Below are 19,872 nucleotides of genomic sequence, written 5' to 3' on the forward strand. Positions count from 1 at the left end.
CTTTGGTCCGGGAGGTGTTGCTGGTGGGAGCTGCACAGCACTGGCCGCCGCGACCCGAGTCTCTCCGTTACTGGTAGTACTTTGAGTGTTTCCAAGGTGTCTCGCTGGGCTCAGTGGAAGGGACTGTCTGGCCACTCTGCAGTCAGGGCTGTGTTCACCTTCTCCACCAACTTTTCACTCTTACTTGCATGTGAAATGGGGCCACAAATATCTCTCTTTAGGGGTTGTGAGTCTTCTCCCTGTACTTTGAGCTATTAAACGCTTTGCTCAGAGTGCAGTGGACACCTTCCTGCCCATAAGAACATCAGCAGCAGGCTCAGGAACCAGCTGTATAGAATGTGTTCCCACTCTCCTGTAGCCTGGGCCCTCTCTCAATCACCCTCGTTGCATTTTGGACCTGTCACGGTGTATCAGTCAAACCTGATGAGGTAAAGTTCCAAAGGAGGCTGAGACCATGAATGCTTTGCAAAATATCTTACCCTCTGGGTAGAGGACAGAATTTATGCCCCTGTTGTGTTCCTGTTGAATGCAGCTTTCAAGTGTCTGGAGAGCCAGTAGGAATGTGCTACCTTTGAAGCAAGTGCCATGTGTTCTGCCTTTTGCTTGGCCAAAAGGATGAGCATTGGTTTGGGCTTGTTGTGGGAAGGGTGTAGAGATGGAGTGATGGAGGAAACCTGGAGAAAGGCATTGTCGTTAGCTTTACTACTCACAGAAAAACTTCTCATTACTTATCATAGAGTCACAGAATGTTAAGGGTTAGAAAGGACCTTAAAGATCATCTAGCTCCAACCCCTCTTGCCTCCAGCACCGCCCACCAGACCAGGCTGCTCAAGGCTTTATCCAGCCTGGCTTTGAACACTGACAGGGTTGGGGCAGCCCAGGCAGCCACAACTTCCCTGGGCAACCTGAGCCAGTGTCTCACCACCCTCACAGGAAGGAGCTTCTTCCTAATATCTAATCTAAATTTCCTCTCTTTCACTTTGCACCCATTACTCCTTGTCCTGCTTCTGCAGCTGCTAACACAGAGTCCCTCTGCAGCTTCCCTGTAGCCCTTTCAGACACTGAAAGTTTGCTATGAGGTATCCAAAAAAATTTCTCTTCTCTAGACTGGACAGCCCCAACTTCCTCAGCCTGTCCTTGTAGGGAAGGTGCTCCAGTCCTCTTCTCTTTGCAACCCTACTTGGAGTAGTTTCTTTTGTCTTTGGAGTGCTTGCTTGCTCCTAGATTATAGCTCTGATAAGAAAAATACATTTTTCCTTCATAGTGCAGCACTCTACTTGAGAGACTGAAAGGAGAACTTGGTGTAGGGATGGGGAACACTAGTTTCACAAGCAGTTTGTGAAGTGAAAGGATGTCATAGTTGGGAAATTGTTGGAGGTATTGCTCAAGGTGGCTTGACTGGAGCATCTTGTCTTGCTGATTGAAACCAAGGAGTTATTGATGGAGCATGGCTTATTTATTTTCATCCTTCTTTCCTGTAATAGCAAATAGACTTGAAAGAATTGACATAATAAGGTGAAAAGCAAGAGTAGGTGTGTTAAATGAAAGCCTCTGAAAATCCTGTTAGAATGTCAGAGGAAAGGGACAGGGGGGCATCCTTCAAGGCTCATGGAAGAAAATAGAAGCAGTCTCATGAACTGTGTGTGTAGGGCTAAGTCTTGTCTGGCATAAAGTTGCTATGGTCAAGGTCCTCGCTAGTTCTAGTTGCTGTTATACCCTGGGTATCACTTACAGGTTGTAATACCCAGCTGACAGTAGTCTAGCTGCTTCCTGAGGTTATTGCCATGAAGAAAGCTCTGCAGTACTAGATGCACAAAGCTGTGAGCAGCATTGTGTTACTGTAGGTCCTGTCCAGGCAGGTGACAAGAAACACTCCCTGCTCCAAAGAATTAGCAACTGTCACAATACTTTCTTAGTTCTACTGGGTTTGGTGATTGTGAAAATTTAACCACTACCCCCAGTCTCTCTTGACACTGTTTCTTCCCAGTTTTGGCAAACGTCATCCATTGCCTCAGTATCCATTGCCTTTTTCATGCTGTGCCCTGAGCAAGGGGAAGCTGCATGGTCCAACCATGCACCACCCCAGTGGGGCATGGAGACAGACTGTCAGTTGCAGCGTGAAGGGTCCTTCAATCCACACAGAGCTCTGCTGATAACCACATGTTATGTGGGCTCACCCTGCTCATGGCATTTCTCAGCGAGGTGTTCTTTTCAGTACAAGCTGGTGGCATCCCGTGGTGCAGGTGATGGTGGGAGCAGGAAGAGTTCAGTATCTCAGCTCTGATTGCTCCTGCTCTTTGGAAGGGTAATGAATATGAACACACTTCTTACCCTTTGCAACTTAGATCTACCAGTCGGTAACATTTTGGGTATGTTCATGTTCTTACTAAACACTGAGCCTCTTCCCTTCTTTATGCCTCCAGGGCTGTGTGCAGGCAGCTCCTGTGCTTGTCTGGCTCCCACTAAGAGCCCATTACTGAACTTGGGTGTACTGTTGTGCACTGAGGAGCGTTTCCTCCTTACTTTTTTCAGTGGAGTGAACATCACTATCCTGCTGTCCTAAAAGAGCAGTAATCCTTAGGTGAGGCTTTCCTGTGGCTGCAAATAGAGCAAAGAATGTATTGTCTTTCTCTGGCAGCCTGGATGCTTTTTCTGTAGGGAGTATTTTCCTGCTTTTGGTCACAAAGGGCAAAGTGCTATCAGTGGAAGTAGTTGCCACTGGGCAAACACCCACCATATGCTACAGGAATAAGAGATGCATCTTAATCTTGCAACAGCAATCACAGCACCAATGTTAGGTAGTCACAGGGTCACATTCCCTGGCCTGAATTCCCTTGTGCTGTGTGAGTGCCACTGCTTTTAATTTATGCTGTGCAGGCACACTGAGGTGAGTGGCCAAATGGTCTCTGCATTGAGTACCCTCTCACTGCACAGGCTTTGTGTGTGCATGATTTAGTGTCTCTGTTGGTAAACAGACAGGTTTGCAATGTTCTTCTGTCAAGTGAGTATTTGCAGCTGGGCTTGTAGGCAGCAGCGCTCACCCTGATATGTTGAAGCCTGTTTGGCAGGGAAGACTTGCCTTCCTTTCAAAGGCCATTCCTCTTGCCCACAGTTATGTTTAGGTTTGTTTCGTGTGGCTGTGGAGCTTCTGGCCCTGGGAGCAGCCATTTTGCAGGAGCTCAGCAGCACTTGTTACCTGGCAACAGTATACGAAATTTCACTTTCCTAAACCAGTGAAAATTTCAAGCAAGAATTTTGTAGAGACAGGAGGCTCTGCCCGGGGTGTGCTGTGGTGTAAGTGCAGATGGAGAGGGTTTGCTCTCCAGTGGGAATTGTCAACTGCTTGCCTTGCTAGTGAAGTTGAAGAGTCTCCTTCACCCCGTTACATCCATCCCCTTCTAAAGCCTTCAGAACCCGTGGAGGACACCAGGCAACTCGTGCTAGGCCAGATGCATGGAGTCAGGGCACACACACTCTGCAAACCTCAGCTGAAGCTCTGAACTGAAGTTTTGCTTTGCACAAAACCTGAGTGCTATAAACTTCAATGTGATTGTTTAACCAAGGGAAAAATATGGGAAGCACAGCTGCAAGTTTCATAGTAAAGTTACTTGCACACTTGGACTTTGAGGTCAGGTCTCACAGTCAAAAGCCAGTTTTGGAAAGTAGCAAATGTATTATTTCCAGCCAGCCCCAAACGTGGCAGCTGATCACTGTCAGATGTGCTGGACTTGAGAGGTCTCTCTGCAGGCCTGAGGGTTAGAAGTGACCTGTCAAGAACATTTTGGTCTGGTACTTGATTCAGTAAACCTGTATTACCAGCTTAGTCTTTCTGATCCAAGGCTCTTTGCTCTTTGATCCTGGTAAGTTGCTTGTGCCTGTTCTTTGGTGTTTATCTGGTCTGCTGGGACTACTTGTGTAAGAAAAAGAGCCAGGAGTTCACTTGGATGTGTGAAGTTAAGTTTCTCACACAGGAGGTCTCTTACACATCATTTCTGGAGGATGCTCTTCCCAACCAGTTCAACATATTCTACCTGACAGACCAATAGAGGCTGGCAAAAAGCATCTGGAGGTGTTGTGTTGCACACAGTGCTCCTTTTGTTCCATGAATATTAGGCACAGTTGGTCATGTTTTTCCGTAGGTTCGGTGAATGAGAACCAGAGACCATCAAATTCGTATAATGGAGACCTGAATGGGCTGCTGGTGCCTGATCCCATTGGGGCTGCAGATGGACCTTCTTTGGCCAAGCCAGTGCATCGCAGCATCTCTCTGGGAGCCCTGCAGGAGAAACAAGTCATGTAAGTCTTGCCAAAGAAATGCCGAGAGTGAGTAGAAAACAGCTAAAGTTCGGTTCTGGTGAGCCTGAACATGCATGCTGGGAGGCTGACAGTGAGCTTTATGTTGAGTTCAGGTGACAGTTGTGTGTCAGTGCTGTTGGTCAGAGCATTTGTGGCTTTTGTGAGGCTGATCATGGAGTCTGCCATACCTTGCAGCTGTTTAGAGAAGGGGAACAGGACTGGTTACATGGTGGAAAATGCAGGTCAGGATGGAATTCACTCAGCACGGCTCTGGATGAAACTTAGCATGCTGCTGTAGCTCTCCAGCTGGACTCCTTCAGGGACCCAAGTTATCTCAGGGGTTACAGAGCTTGTGTAAGTAGCTTTTGCTTGGGTTCTCTAGTCATAGCTTTGAGAGAGGAAGCCATAAGAACCACGAGCAATGGGCACTGTTTTGTTGATGAAGCTCAGCTGGTTGGCTTTGGTTTCTTTGCACCTTTCAGTGCTGGGTAGTAGTCAAGGCCACTTTAACCAAATGTAGGTTTGTGCTCAAGTCAAATAAACAGGAGGTTTTTAAGCTGAACAAACCTGTGACACATAGGGGTGAGAGACTCAACTGAAAGGAGTTTCTGTTTTCAGTTGTTCAGCTCAAACTTCCTAGATGCACAGATACTCTTGTGTTGCTGTTAAAATTATGAATAGCAAATATCTAACCTCCGTTCTCTTCCTGTGAGTCCTCTCTGATTTCTTCCTCCCTCTTTATTTTTCTCTAAAGCTGCCTGTCTGGTGACGACAGCTCCACTTGCATAGTGATATCAGCAAAAGACGTGGAGATAGTGGCCAGCAGTGATTCCAGCATCACCAGTAAGGCCAGAGGGAGTAACAAGGTATGGTTCAATCATATCAGCTCATACTTGAATATTTTTGAGTGGATGTGACTGTTTTCTGTCTTGTGTTATAGGAGCTTGTAATCAGGTAGAAGTTTGCTAAAGGGCACAACACGGGGAAAAAAAGTTGGAGCAGTATCTTGTAGCTGATCGTTCCTATTATTCCAGAGTCTGGCCAAGTTATCCTCTAACTTTCAGGAATAAGTCTATGATCTCAGCTGTATGATTCTGGGAAAGTGTCCTTTCTTCACAAACAAGCTTTCTGCTGATTGTTTTCCCCCTGGACTGTGAAGGGAGGGTTTTCCTTTCTCCTTCGCTGCCCTCAGTCCTGCCCAGGGCTCCAGCCAGCATGTCAGAGCTGCAAGGAGAGCCAGTATGCTGAGGTTAGAGCTAGTGCTGAGCAGAGTATTAAGCCCTGCTCAGAACAAACACTAGTAATTAAGAGAGAGAACTCTGGTCTTGATCCCTTCAACCCCTTTCCATATCGTTGCTGAATTTTCCATTTTGTTTTTTCCATTTTCCATTCCATTTTGTTCCTTAATGTGCAGTGAATAAAGGGACCACAGAGATAGTAAACGAATACTGCACTATGTTATTGTTTTTCATAGATAATACTGAAGATAAAAGTGGAAGGGAGGATCATTGCCATAATTTCCACGGTATTTCCCAATTCTTTGCTCACAATGACAGTGATTATCCATGCTGGTTTGGGACAGAGTCCTGGTTGCTGCTGGGCTTAAACCATGACATTGTCAAATTAAGCATTCCCCAAAGGAAGTTGTATATTTGGCAGTTAATTCCAGACATTCCTCATGTTTTGTTTTCTTTCTCCTGAGCAGGTGAAAATACAGCCTGTTGCTAGATATGACTGGGAGCAGAAGTACTATTATGGCAATCTGATAGCTGTTTCAAACTCTTACCTGGCTTATGCCATTAGAGGTGAGATACCTTCTTGTCTTGGATGTGATTTGTATTCTTTTGCTCTTTGTATCTCTAAAAGAAGCAAAGTTTGCATGGGAAGAATGTAACTGGCAGTAATTGAAAGGTGCCTTGCAATACCCAGAGCACAGTCCTCCTGTACAGGGAATACAAGTGAAGGTAGAGGAAAGAGTTGGTTACATTGCAGAGTTAGAAATAAAAGAGAAAGACTCAGTGGGGATGGAGGAAAAGTTGAAGGACTACACTAGTTTCACTGGACAGCTGATGTTTAGATTGCTCCCCTAATTAAATAGTTGTGCAGCAAACAAGCTTCTCTGTGGCTAAGCACAGAAACAGCCCCATGGTAATTTGAGCAGATAAATGTTTGTGATGGATTTGCTTGCATAAATTTAGAGTTGAGTTTAGGGCTAAATTTAGAGGATCCAAAGAGCAACACAGATGCAGTGTTTTGTGCAGTAGGAAGAGAAAAGCAGAACACAGGGAAAGATGGTTTCACAGTATATATGAGAGAGTGTGGCAGGATGAGAGGAAATGTCCTCAAACTGTGCCAGAGGAGTTTTAGATATTAGAAAAAATCTTTTCATGGAAGGGGTTCTAAAGCAAGGGAACAGACTGCTCGGGGATGAGGTGGAGTCACTATCCCTGGAAGGGTTTAAAAAAACTGTGGTTATGGCACTTGGGCCGTGGTTTAATGGTGAACACAGTGGTGGTGCTGGGTGGGTGGTTGGACTTGATGATCTTAAAGGTCTTTTCCAACCTAAATAATTCTATGAAATGAACACTTCGTCATCTGCGGTGTCTCTTTGTGCTCTCATATGAGCACAGAGTGTTTGGGGCTCCATCATCTCTTCTCTTTCTTCTTAGTTCTAGCACCCATGAGTTTGTCTGGTCTCTAATGAAATCTGCTACTCTGCTCCTATGGTTTTCCCTAGCTGAGGTTATTTTAGAGTAGCTTAAGGATGCCTTACCCTCTTTTAAAGTCTTAAAGCTTGGGTGGTGTAACTCTATGGGAGGTGAGTGATCTGCTAGGGCTGGTGTGGTCGTCAAGAAGTGGAAGCAGCATGATCTCTATCAGACTGCCTGCTTTGTAGTGGTGTGGTCTGAAAAAGGGAAGCTGGAAACTTTGCTTAGTATGCACATGTTCTGAAGCACCTTCTTTTCAGTCATGCAAGCCAAAAAGCTTCTTGCCAGGTGAATGTTTATGCTTTTCTCATTCCCCTTACAGAACATGTATCTGAGCCATCTGCCTCTCAGTGACTCTTTTCCTCCAGTTACTGAAGGCTAAATTCCAAATAAAATGAATTCCCTGTCACTGTTGGTCAGCCCTGGAGGTTTGGTAGCTTTATCCTGAGCTCAGGATGAAGGTTTAGGTCTTACGTTTAGTGAAGGCATCTTTGATGAGGATAATCCTGGGAATTATGAGAAAATTATGAGGATTATGAGAAACTTATGGGGATTTTGAGGGAAGCCACAGACATAACTGGTGACTTCTTCCTCTGTTTTCTGCAGCTGCCAGTAACGGCTCGGCTATGGTGCGAGTGCTGAGCGTCAGCACTGCGGAGAGGACCTTGCTGAAGGGATTCACAGGTGGTGTGGCAGACCTGGCCTTTGCTCATCTCAACTCCAACCAGCTGGCGTGCCTGGATGAGGCTGGAAACCTTTTTGTCTGGCGCCTGGCCATGGATAAAGAAAAAATCCAGTATCTTGTGCACATACACTTCATATCGGTCTTTGTGTAACAGTTAGATGCGAATGCAGCCTCAACCCTGCCATTTATTTTGTAGCCTTTGAAGGGGGAGGTCAATAGTTCTGCCCCTTCCAGAGTGCCAAGTGAGTTAACTTTTGCCTGTATTCAGCACAGTCATGACTTGAAATTGCATGTGACCCCTGGCCTAGGCAAAAGTGGTCAGTGAGAAGTGTCAGTCTGTGCTAGTTGGCCTTGCACATGGACAGTGTCACCTCTACTGTGTCACAGAGTTTTGCCTTGTCTGATTCTAGCTTTTTTCCTCAGTTACTTCTCTGGGGAAGAGGTTGTCCTGAAATTTATTTTCAGTGTTCATTGCCCTAAATATTTTCTTTTTAATTGCAGGGAGGGACTGCTCAATACTTTTGGGAAGTACATGAGATATGTCAACTTCTTAATTTTAATTGTGTATCATCGTTTCAAAAGCAGCTGGAGCAAAGGTGGTTGTAGTTGTTTCAGATCTGGTCTGTAGTGGTAAACTAGAGCACTCAGCTGGGGGCAATGTGGTAGCTCTTCTGTCTTTCTGTGGTAGTTCTGTGATGCTAACAGAAATCATTTAATCATCAGCAGTCACATGGGTGCACATTCAGATGTGGCTGTGTGCCCATCCTGTCCCTGTCTGCAGCCTGCAAGAGAAAATTGTGAGAATCTATGAACTTTTGTAAGCTCAAGCTCTTCTGCCAGTGAAGAAACACTCGCTTGTCTGCTTTCTCAGCAGAATCCTTATATCTGGTTCCTTTTTTAATCAACTGCCCAAAAAATCTTCAGGTGTAATGGTATTTTACAGCAAACAAACCCTGAATAGATTGTTTATGAGCTGTTACTACACAGCCAGAGTGTTACATTCCCTAACCCTGGTGATCAGAGAGGAGATCCTGGTTAACATCAAGCGACCTGACAATACCCCACTGAACACCTCTCGAAGAATCATCTGGTGCCCTTTCATCCCAGATGATAATGAGGAGAGTGGTGAAGAGGGAAGTCAGACATTGGCGTTGTTGCATGAGGACAGAGTAAGGAAACTCTACTTTTAAAACATTGTCCCTTATTATCATTAGTGGGAAAGAATTTAATGGAGAAAAGAGCTGATTTAGTTAAGAGTTGTAAAGGTTCCTGCCTAGTCCATGTTGGGGATCCTCCCATAATGAGATGTGGGATTCCTGTCTTGTGAGGAGAGGCCATACTGATCATTCCGTGGGCTTCAGGAGGATGGAAGGTGCTAATGTCTGCTCGCCATCCAATAGCAGGGACCACTGGAAACTCTGTAGGGCAAGAGGCACCACTCATCTGTTCAGGGTGAGCCAGTACCTAGGGGAAGGGCTTGGTGGGCAGCAACTACAGCTGCCAGGAGCAATTCCCTGTGACATGTACAGCTGTATGCCAGGAAACCACCTAATGGCCAAATTGGGTGAAAATGGGAAGGTTTATGTGACATACTTGGCATTGGGTGGTATGTCAGGATATAAGATAATGAGGAATCTAAGGAATTCTCCTGTGGATCAGACCAGTAGTTGTAAAAAATAAACCTGTCTGCCTGCATGTTTGTTTTCCAGGCAGAGGTGTGGGATTTGGACATCATCCGAACGAACAACAGCTCCTGGCCAGTGGAAGTGCCTAACATCAAAGAAGGCTTCATTGTGGTGAAAGGCCACAGCACGGTACAAACCATTTTGTTTTCTTTACTGCCATCACACGGGTGATTGCTATCAATCACTTAAGTTTTCTTTGGGTTATAGTGTCTCAGGAGCTGCAGTTCTTAGGACAGTTGGCTGTAAAAGAACCCAGTTGTGAAACAGTTGGGATTGTGAAAAACCAGAAGATCCCAAACCAAATCAAACTCTATTCACAGTTCATAGCATGAGTACTAGTGAGAACAGTGGCAGCACAATCCATTTGACTTAAATTTACTGTCTGGAAAAGGTGATTGTTAATTATTATTACAAAAAAATAGAGTCCCTGGCCACATATCTGTCAGAAATCACTCTGACCTCATGTGCTATCAGATTGTTAGTCAAATTCCTGTTTGAAGAGAGTGGTTTTTCTTTCTGTGGAAAAAAAAGCTATGAAATTACTTTGCTGTGTCTCTTTTCCCCCTTCTGTGTAGTGCCTGAGTGAGGGAGCACTTTCTCCAGATGGAACAGTGTTGGCCACAGCAAGCCATGATGGTTTTGTCAAATTCTGGCAGATCTATATTGAGGGGCAAGATGAGCCAAGGTAAGGAGAATTGGAAAATGAAGGATGTTGGAATAGAGAGCAGCGTTTTCTCTGTGAGAATTTCCTTGATACAGAATCACCTGTGGTGGTCATTCTCAGCTCATTATAAAGATAAAGGATAAATGTTTGTACAGTAATTTGTTGCTGAGGAGTTGTCTCACTGAATATCAAAAGCAATATTTCCATATTGCTTGTGGAAAAGGCAGAGGGCTGTGCCTGGAACCAGGAGTTTGGTGATGTGCACAGGTGTAGTCAAACTGTTGCACTGTCCACATAAATTCAGGAAGCTGCTCTGAGCTGTTCCTCTCAATATTGACTTCTTTTTGTATTGCAAGACACCAGACCCAATGGCAACATGTGATTTGATTTGTTTATTGATCACAATGTACATCTGCATGGGCTGTGAGGCTTATTTTGTATAAGCCTTTAAAGAGCTACAAGTCAATGATGCTTAGTGGCTCCTGACTTAGTGCTCTCTTTGCACAAGAAACTGTGTGTTCAGTGCCTGCATCTTCCTCATTTCCCTGCACACTTGGATGTTTTTTTGATTCTTTCCCAGGTGTCTTCATGAGTGGAAACCCCATGATGGTAGACCTCTTTCCTGCCTGCTCTTTTGTGACAACCATAAAAAACAAGACCCAGAGTAAGTCCCCAATCCTATACTTGGAGTATTAAAGTTTAGTAGTGTCTACTAACTTTGACTTCAGAGGGTTCCTTGTAACTGAATGGTACTTGTAAAAATGTGACAGGAGCAAGTCTTGTCCTCTTTGTAGTCAGTTTTCTAGTGATGCAGAATTAAATAAGACTCTGCCTAAAGTGGCCTTAATCCTAGTGCCAGTTCCATGAAAGCAATGGAAATTCTAAATTGATGAATCCTTTCAGGTTTGTGGTATGGTTAGTCTTAACCATCCTGTTATCCCCTGAATTTCTACTGCAATTGGTGAAAATATAGCTTTTATTTTTATTCTTTCTTCTGTCAGTTGTGGCCTTAAGATTCTTGGGAACTCTAATGGTTTCTAATCTGCCTCAGAGCAGAAATTTTCTCAGAACTTTAGGACACAGTTGGGCAAAATCAGCTATGGACAGTTTCTGAGGAGCTTTTCTGTGAAATGTCCTTATGGGAAGGACCAGATTTTCTTTAGAACTTGGATCTGTTGTGCCTGCAGGGTTCCCTTCTGGAGGTTTCTCATCACAGGAGCTGATCAGAACAGAGAATTGAAGATGTGGTGCACTGTGTCCTGGACCTGTCTGCAGACTGTCCGGTAGGTGTTGATATGCCAACTTCCCTGAAGGGTTGGATTTGCTCTGAGCAGTGAGGTTGTAACAAAGCTCTCAATTTTCAGGTGTACTTACTTTGCAAAGGTGATTCTTGATCTCTGATGGAGTCTACTCTAGCCCCAGTTTGAGCCTCCTCCTTTGCTGATCTGACCTGTCATGGAAAGCTCTCAGGGCCTTGGCACACTGTCAGGTCAAGCTCTGGCAAGGCTGGAGAAGTTGATCGTTTTATCCTTGGTGTTACCAAGACTTGTTGTCTTTGCTTTGTTCTGTAGAGCACACACATACCTGCAGCATGAGGAGAGGCATCCCCAAACTGCACACCTTGAGTGCTTTCTTCTCTAAAAGTTTTAGATATGCAATAACCAGTCTAGGATCTTTTCCTAAATAATGAGGAGCTGCTGTGTTGACAGAGCTCAAACAATTATCCGAGGCTTATTTGATGAGCCATGTAGGTCCAGGAGTTCAAATTCTGCTTTAGTCCATCCCTTCACTCAGCTCATGTTCCCTGATTTTGTTTTTCTGCTGGTGGGTCATGGTCTCTGATCACAAGCATGCTCAGGCCACTTCTGATTTGCCCTCTTAAAGTGAGAAGAATGTGACATACAGCTGAGTGCTGCTTTTTCCACCTCATAGTACAGAAGCTCCAAAACCTGTGGAAGGTTCATTTTCATCTGGTGGATTTTTGTTTATAAATCTGTGGCATTGACTCTTGCCCTCCATATTAAGTAGTGACCAACTGTCTTCTTCCTTTAAATGTTCAGAATCCATAGCTAGATCCTATTGTCATCTCCCTGCTGCTGAAGTCAGCACTGGTTTCAGCAGTGGTGTTTGTGTTCTAGCAGGTGGTTACACTGTATTATGGCTGTAAACTCCTTCAGTTATTGTTGGGGTTTTTTTAACTAATGCAACTTCACAGTACTTGTTCAGATTGTCTTAATCCACTTTATTTTCTGTACCACCTCCCTCTTATTTGTGGATGTAGCTTTTCTCCTGACATCTTCAGCTCCATGAGTATTCTTCCCAGCTTGAAAGTCTGTCTGGACCTCTCCGCTGAATATCTGATACTGAGCGATGTGCAGAGAAAAGTAAGTGGTTCATTTTATTGTGGGTAGTGGTGACAGAAGCAGAAATGGCTTTCTCTGTGACTGGTTCTGCAGCTTAGGTCTGGGATTTGCATGTTAGCAGCTAAAAATGCAGATGACCTCAGCTATTTCACTGTAAAATGACAAAGGGTAACAATTCAGCTGATTAATCTTGAGGAGCCTTAAGGATTATTCCTCACTCTTAAGTAAAGCTCTTGTTTGGAGATACCTGTGTCTGGCACAGTAGGATTGAGTTCCTGGTCAACATTGACTTAGATAGGAGTGTGGTGCTTGTGGTTCTCTTGAGTGTTCCATTTCAAATTTCAGTGCCCCAGGCTTCACTCCTTATGTTGTTTCCATTGCTCCTAATCTAGTTCGGGTGCTTGGCTTTGTAGTCCCCACACATAGACATCTGCTCTGAAAGCCCAGTAACTTATTGTTTCTGATTCTTCAGGTCTTGTATGTGATGGAGCTGATGCAGAACCAAGAGGAGGGCAAGGCTTACTTCAGCTCCATCTCAGAGTTCCTCCTTACCCACCCTGTCCTAAGCTTTGGCATCCAGGCAGTGAGCCGCTGTCGCTTAAGGCACACTGAAGTGCTCCCAGCAGAGGAGGAAAACGACAACTTGAGTGTAGGTAGGTGATGCAGAAAAGTTGGCTGCTGTGTGATCAGGATTTCTTTCCTGGCTGGTTCTGACAGTGCCATGAAGGGCTGGTCTCTTCTCTCAAGTAACAAGCAACAGAACAAGAGGAAACAGCCTCAAGTTGCACCTAGATTGGATATTAGGAAGAACTCTTTCACCAGGCTTGAAGCTGGCTTGTCAAGCATCGGAACCCAGGAATTGAGGTGTGGGCTCACCAGTGCCCAGTACAGGGGGATGATCACTGCTCTGGTCCTGCTGGCCACACTAGTGCTGCTACAGGCCAGGATGCCATGGTCTCATGTTCAGCCACTGTTGACAGTGGCACCCCCAGGGCCTTTTCCTCCAGGCAGCTTTCAAGCCAGGGGTTGTTACGACCCAAGGGCAGGACATGGAACTTGACCTTGTTGAACCTCATACAGTTGTCCTCAGCCCACGGATCCAGCCTGTCTAGCTACCCCTGCAGAGCCTTCCTGCCCTCCAGCAGATCCACACTCCTGCCAGACTTAGTGTTGCGTGCAAACCTACTGAGGGTGCCCTCGATCTGCTTTCCAGATCATGTTTGAAGAGAATTTGTATCATGCTGGTTCTCTGCTGCTGAGATGTTTTTGTAGTACTTTGTCTGTAGTTTCCATCCAACTTCATGTTTTGCTTTTGTCTCCCTTCCAGAAGGTGCTCAGGGCGCTGGGGCCGTTGAATCAGCAGCTGGCGTGCTGATAAAACTCTTTTGTGTGCACACCAAGTGAGTATGTGTGGCAGCTCCTATGTCTGTGGTTTTCCCAATCCTGCACCAACCTGTAGAAATTTAACTTTATTCATTCCTTTTGCTCATAACAAAAACTACTTGGACCCATAGAAACTTCCAGGTGTGGTATGTATGGCCTGACCAGGGTGTGGCCCTGCATGGTGCTGTGGCAAGCTGGTATTTATGTGGCCATGAGTACACAGTGACTTAAGAGTTGTGCTCATGTGCAAGTGCTGGGAATACCCTGAATGCTATAATGGAGTGACACAGCTGAGTGAGGATCAACTGCTGCTGCTTCTGTGATAGGCAGAAAACACTAAATCATTTTCTGAGGGAATCAGATCAGTGAAGAGAAATCTTCTAAGCTGTAGACATCTCTCAGTGATTCATAAGCTAATCAGAGATGCCTGCTTCTTTTCAGAGCCCTACAGGATGTGCAGATTAGATTCCAGCCTCTTCATAGCCCTGACACGAGTACATCCATGCCTTCCCATGGCTCTCATGAAGAATTTGGTGAGTGTGTGTGTTAAATCCATCTTCAGTGTTGCTGGGCCTTTTAAAGGTTGTTGGCAGGGGGCAGCAGGAGAGCAGTTTTGGCTATCTGTACTTGAGTGCTGTCATTGTATATAAAGGGAGCCTGGACTAGCAGTGCAGCAGGTCAGGAGGTTAGACACCAGTGTGAGTATGGAGCTTGGGATATGTTAGACCAGGAGTGCAAATGCCTTGTGCACACTTGAGTTCATCTTCCTGGGTGATTTGGCACTGTGCAAGAAACTTGACATTTGTCTCTTGTCAGGTGGAAGAGATTAGAGTGACACCAGAGCTTTGGGAGTAGAGGGGACTGGGGTTCTTTCAGCTCATTCACCATTCTGGGATGTGGCTGTAAAACTGGCCTGGAGTGTTTAGGGAAGAAAGGGAGATTGGATATTTTGCTGTCAAAGCCTGATAAAATCCACTCTTGCATACAAGGAGTAATCATAGTACAGTATTTGCTTTGCCCTAAGATTTGACTGGGATGCTGCAAGGGGTTTTGCTTGTTCTTTTTGGAATCAGGCATAATATGCAATGGCATACGTTCATACTTTGTGGAATTAGAGCTGTCATTTGGGGGGGAACTTCCTGTGAATTAATTTGTATCTCTCCTTTGGAAGCCTTTCCAGACCACATGGCTGATCTAAGCACAGAAGGGTTGGGATCTGAAAAAGGATCCGTGCATGGCTCTCAACCAGACCTGCGGCGTATTGCTGATCTGCCTGTGCCAGCAGACTTCCTTTCTCTCTCAAACGACCCCAAACCCAAGCTGATGACTCCAGATGCATTCATGACACCAAGTACATCTCTCCAACAGGTAACCAGAGATCAGCATTCTTATGGTGGTGCAAGGGATGGGGTTGGATTTTGGTACTTTTGGGCACTTGCTCTAGGCCGTAATGACTGATATGCTATTCCTAGCTGAATGCAGAGCACACAGGAAACTCTGCATGTAACCAGACTGAGTAAAGACATGTTGGCACATCTAAAATGCTAAGCTGGCCTAAGCTTGTCTTGCAAGTGCTGTGTTTAGCTGCAAAAGTGCACACATAGCAGTGTCGTGTAGAAATATGGGTTTGCTAAATAACAGTATCTAAGCTGGGAGACTGCTCCTACTGGTTTACACATGTTGTTTTGGGTTATGATATAACTATAATGGAAGAAGATATACCACCTCTGCACATCCTGTCCAATGGGATCCTGTGGGAATGCACATCTGAAATGATTGGGTGAGCAAATGGGACTGTTGAGACTTGTGAGACCCTACCTGGAGCACTGCATCCAGGTCTGGGGTCCTCAGCACAGGAAAGATATGGACCTTGTAGAGCAGATCCAAAGGAGGCCACAAAGATGCCCTGAAGGCTGGAGCACTTCTGCTTTGGAGACAGGCTGAGAGAGTTAAGGCCTGGAGAAGAGAAGCCTCTAGGGAGACAAATTCCAGTCTTTCAGTACTTAGGCAGGGCTTATAACAAAGGGGGAAAGCAACTTTTTACGCCACCAGTAGTGATAGAACAAGGGGGAAAGATTTTAAGTACAAGAGCGAAGATTTGAATTAGTTGTTAGGAAGAAACTCTTTACCCAGAGGGTACTGAGACACTAGTACAGATTGCGCAGAGAAGTTGTGTCCCCATCACTGGAAGTGTTTAAGGCCAGGTTGAATGGGACTTGGGGGAACCTGATCCAGTGGAAGAGAGGGTTTGGAATGAGTTGGTATTTAAGGTCCCTTCAAACCCAAACCATTTTATGGTTCTATGACTGTAACATCTTCTGCATGAGATCTGCAAGTTGCCAATTCAGTAGCTCGATGGGTTTTGTTTTAATCTTACACAGCAGGCCCTTGGCTTGTACAGAAGGCAAACCTTCTGTACTTGTGCCAGGGATTTCAGAATCAGGAAGCATGTGAAGCAGTCCTTGGGATTTGATGATTTCTGCAAAGATTAGCAAAGTGTCTTGGTGAAGAGTCACAAGCAAATATTTACTCCTCAGTGGGGCTCAGATGGAGCAGTTAGAAAACAGAGTTGCTCTTAGTGCTCTGTCACCTGTGCATGGCCAGCAGTGCTGCACCACTGGGTCCTGCTGCACATTGCCAGAAGCTGTCTGGCACAGACAGTGTGCATCTGTCTCAGTGCAGGTTTCTGCTGCCCCTTCTTGATTATGCCAGCAAGCAGAGGTACAGAAGGTCACTGTTTCTTTGCCACTCTGCATCCCAGTGTTGTGTTAGATTCAGATCCTGTTGCTTTGTAGCCTGCCTCTGTGCTGAATTTGTGCTGAATCTCCATATTGAATTTATGATACTAGTTTTCTTCATGTGCTTTCAGTGTAGGAATAGGCATAAATTAAAAACAGTTTTAAAAGTGATCTGCAACTTAATTACAAGGTGTGTGTTCCACTGGTGAGAAGCTGTGCTATGTGTGTTTCCTCTGCCATCCTGTGAGAAATTAGCTGTCAGCAGTTCTTTGTTGTGCTGACATATGACAGGCAAGAAGGAGAGAGCTTATGAGCAGCACTCCTTGTACACATCCTAAGGCAGAGCTCTCCCTACCAAGGAAGGAACACGTGATTGTTACCATAGCTTGAACAGGTACTGGAGGAGGACAGACAGCATGTGTTGATGTGCAGAAATGGAGTCTGTGCTGAGCTGACTAATGGGAGCCACCCTGGTGACAACTTGGGGAGCAGAGACGAAATTAAACTCCTCCTAAAGGTTTTGATGTTTTTGGCAAAGTTGATGAGTGCAGGAGTTGATTTTTGTGCCTGAATGCAGGCAGCTTCCCAGTGCAAAGATGTCCCAGGGGAGCAGAGAGTTGTTGATAGGGTGATGGCTGCACATGCTGTTTGCTGCAACAAGCAGCCCACTCTTCAGTTTAAAATGTTCAGTTTAAACTGGCTTTTCATTGCACCCTATTTCATGGCAGGCTGGTTCCTGCTGGCACCAGCACCCGGGAGCACTGTAAGGTGGACACAGCCTTGAGTTTAACTCAGTTTCTGCTCTCTGCCTTAAGCACTTGTCCCCTTGTGCTCAGCACTGGTGAGGCTGCACCAGAATGCCACTTTGTTTGGTGAGAGCAGTTCCTCAGTAAAAGCAGCCATGGTTCATGGGATGAGGGTGTTTGGGGGCTAATATTCGACTAGCACCTGAGCACTTTAGCAGTACAGCTCAACCGTTTTGGTTTTTTCTATTCTCTCTTCACCAAAGACTCTTTAGGAGTCCTTCAGGCAGCACTCTCAGGTTAAGTCCTACTGTTGGACTCTTCTGGCACATCCTGACTGCTGTGTATTTTCTTACAGATTGCTGTGTCTCCAGGCAGCAGTGTCAGTTCCCTGACTGCAGTCACAGCCATGAGTAGCACTTCTGTCACGGATGCCTCTATGCCCAGGTAAATAGCACATCTGCAGCTGAACTGATCCAGGCCTTCAGGGTGACACAGAGCTGTAGTGTATCTTGTAGGAGAGGAGATTGTAAGCAGAGTTAGAAACTGGACTGAGTCCCAACGTCCCTATATGGGCAACTGTTTGCATCCCTAATGCAGCTTGGAGAATGCCTGTTGTCATCCAAGGGACCAACAGCAGTGTTTCATGTGTGCCTCACAGGGCTTCTCTTACTGCACCTCAGTTTTATTGCTTTACATGCTTCTCCCAAAGGGCTGTCATTGTTTACAGGTAAGAGAACACTGCAGCCACCAAGGACAGGGAGAGAATTGGGACTGGTAGGAAAATATTACTAGTGTCATGATGGGTTGTGCTGCATAACAGGCAAGAACTTCACTTCTGGGGGCTGGGAAAAGGAAAAAGGCCTGTCTCATTGTGTCCTGTTTCTCCCTAGACTCTGTACAGTGTGCCCTGAAGATACAACCAGTCCCTTCTCTCACTGGCCCCTTGAATTCTGAGAGATTGCAATGCCTCACCTTTTATTTTCTGTTGTTTCCACTTGGTATGGGCTGTATGGGGACTAGGAGATGTAGGTGCTCATTGACAGAGAATAGCTGACCATGGTGGAAAGAGCAAGGGCTTGGGGAACACTAGTGATGTCTATGTTGAGCTCCTCCATTGATCTCTGTATCCCATCACCTCACCTCAAGTGTTTGATGCAGAGCTGTGTCATTCATTTGGGTTGCTCGACTTGTTTGTGTCTCTGTTTCTGCAGGCCATCAGAGGATTTGACTGTGAGCCCCAAGATGCAGCTGGACACCAGCCTCACACTGAGCAGCAGCAGCAGCAGTCTCCAGACCAGTCCTAGGAGTCATTCAGTTCTTATCCCAGGCCTCCCTGACAAGCTAACACCAAAGGCACCTGTTCCAGTAAGGCTCCATGTGCTGCTCTTGTCCTTCTCATGGGCCAAGGAACCTCTCTCTGTGGGCCTATACAAGCCTGGAGAAGAGAAGGCTCCAGGGAGACCTCATTACCGCCTTTCAGTGCTTAAAAGGGCTTGTAAGAGATGAAGAGCAACTTTTCACACAGGCAGATAGTGATAGGACAAGGGGAAATGGTTTTAGACTAGAAAAGGGGAGATTTAGGTTAGATGTTAGGGAGGATTCTGACACTGGCACAGGTTGACCAGAGAAGCCGTGGCTGCCCCATCCCTGCACATGTTTAAGGCCAGGTTGGATGGGGCAGCCTGGTCTAGTGGGAGGTATCCCTGAATGGCAGGGGGTTGAAACTGGAAGATCTTTAAGGTCCCTTCCAACTGAAACCTTTCTAGGATTCTATGAAATTGTAACTACTTGGCTATTAACAGGGACAGTGTCTGTCCTTTGGAAAACACAGCTGCTGGCACAGACCTGCAGCCCAGTTTACCTGTGTGAATGGAACTTGCCCTTGTGTAGAGCAGCATGTCTCTGAAAACCAGAGTCAGCTCTAGCTTGTCCTGTCACTATCACAGTGGCTGGACATGGTCAGCCTTTGTCTTAGGAGGCAGTTCTACCTGGGAAGGTTTATTGCTGCTTCTTGGTCCAGTGAGTCTGAAATAGCCATTTCCTGTCCCTAAATTTTAATTTCCAGGTGTCGTGTAAAACAGATAATGACCAAAGCTTGAAATTGAGATAAGTTTTCAGTCCAGATGTTCAGTGTTAAAACTAACATTTTCCATGCAAGAGAAAGAATCCTGAAGCAGAGCAGGGAGGTAGAACTGGTATTATATTTTCTTTTGAAAGTGGGTTCAGACTAACAGTGGTTTAAGTGTGTTGTTAGCCCAGCTGAGAGTCCATTACAAGTCCTGGGGCCTTTTTCCATCTGATGAACAAGTGGGAGCTTGGGATCACATGAGGAAAGGATACAGGAGGTAGTTGGTGTAAGGTACCAGGGACTCTTGGAGTGGCTCCACATTACCCTGAAGGCTCTTGTTTGATTTTTATATTCAGGTCACACCAGGAAACTCCTCTCTAGCACTGGAACTGCAGGAGGTGGAACCCTTGGTGGTGCCCCAGGCTTCTCCCACCCGCGAGCGCTCGCCAGATGTCATTTCCTCTGCTTCCACAGCCATGTCCCAAGACATCCCAGAGATTGCTTCCGAGACCTTGCAGCGCAGCTTTGCGGCGGCT

At 45.7% G+C, this 19,872-nt stretch overlaps 1 protein-coding gene across 1 annotated transcript in view; it reads left to right on the forward strand.

The window, feature by feature from the left end:
• Positions 1–4,139: 4,139 nt before the first annotated feature.
• EDC4 (enhancer of mRNA decapping 4) overlaps positions 4,140–19,872 on the forward strand; it is a gene marked incomplete at its 5' end in the record, with an annotated part of 29,306 nt that continues 13,573 nt past the window's right edge. The window contains 17 exon segments of the mRNA XM_009075790.1: positions 4,140–4,296; positions 5,051–5,162; positions 6,002–6,101; positions 7,611–7,800; positions 8,711–8,858; positions 9,399–9,503; positions 9,950–10,059; positions 10,619–10,702; positions 11,226–11,321; positions 12,320–12,422; positions 12,874–13,054; positions 13,729–13,801; positions 14,226–14,317; positions 14,956–15,152; positions 17,624–17,712; positions 18,480–18,633; positions 19,693–19,871. Coding sequence (XP_009074038.1) covers positions 4,140–4,296; positions 5,051–5,162; positions 6,002–6,101; positions 7,611–7,800; positions 8,711–8,858; positions 9,399–9,503; positions 9,950–10,059; positions 10,619–10,702; positions 11,226–11,321; positions 12,320–12,422; positions 12,874–13,054; positions 13,729–13,801; positions 14,226–14,317; positions 14,956–15,152; positions 17,624–17,712; positions 18,480–18,633; positions 19,693–19,871 — 2,170 coding nt within the window.

This window comes from Acanthisitta chloris, unplaced genomic scaffold (assembly GCF_000695815.1).
Source record: "Acanthisitta chloris isolate BGI_N310 unplaced genomic scaffold, ASM69581v1 scaffold17115, whole genome shotgun sequence".
NCBI classification, from domain to species: domain Eukaryota; kingdom Metazoa; phylum Chordata; class Aves; order Passeriformes; family Acanthisittidae; genus Acanthisitta; species Acanthisitta chloris.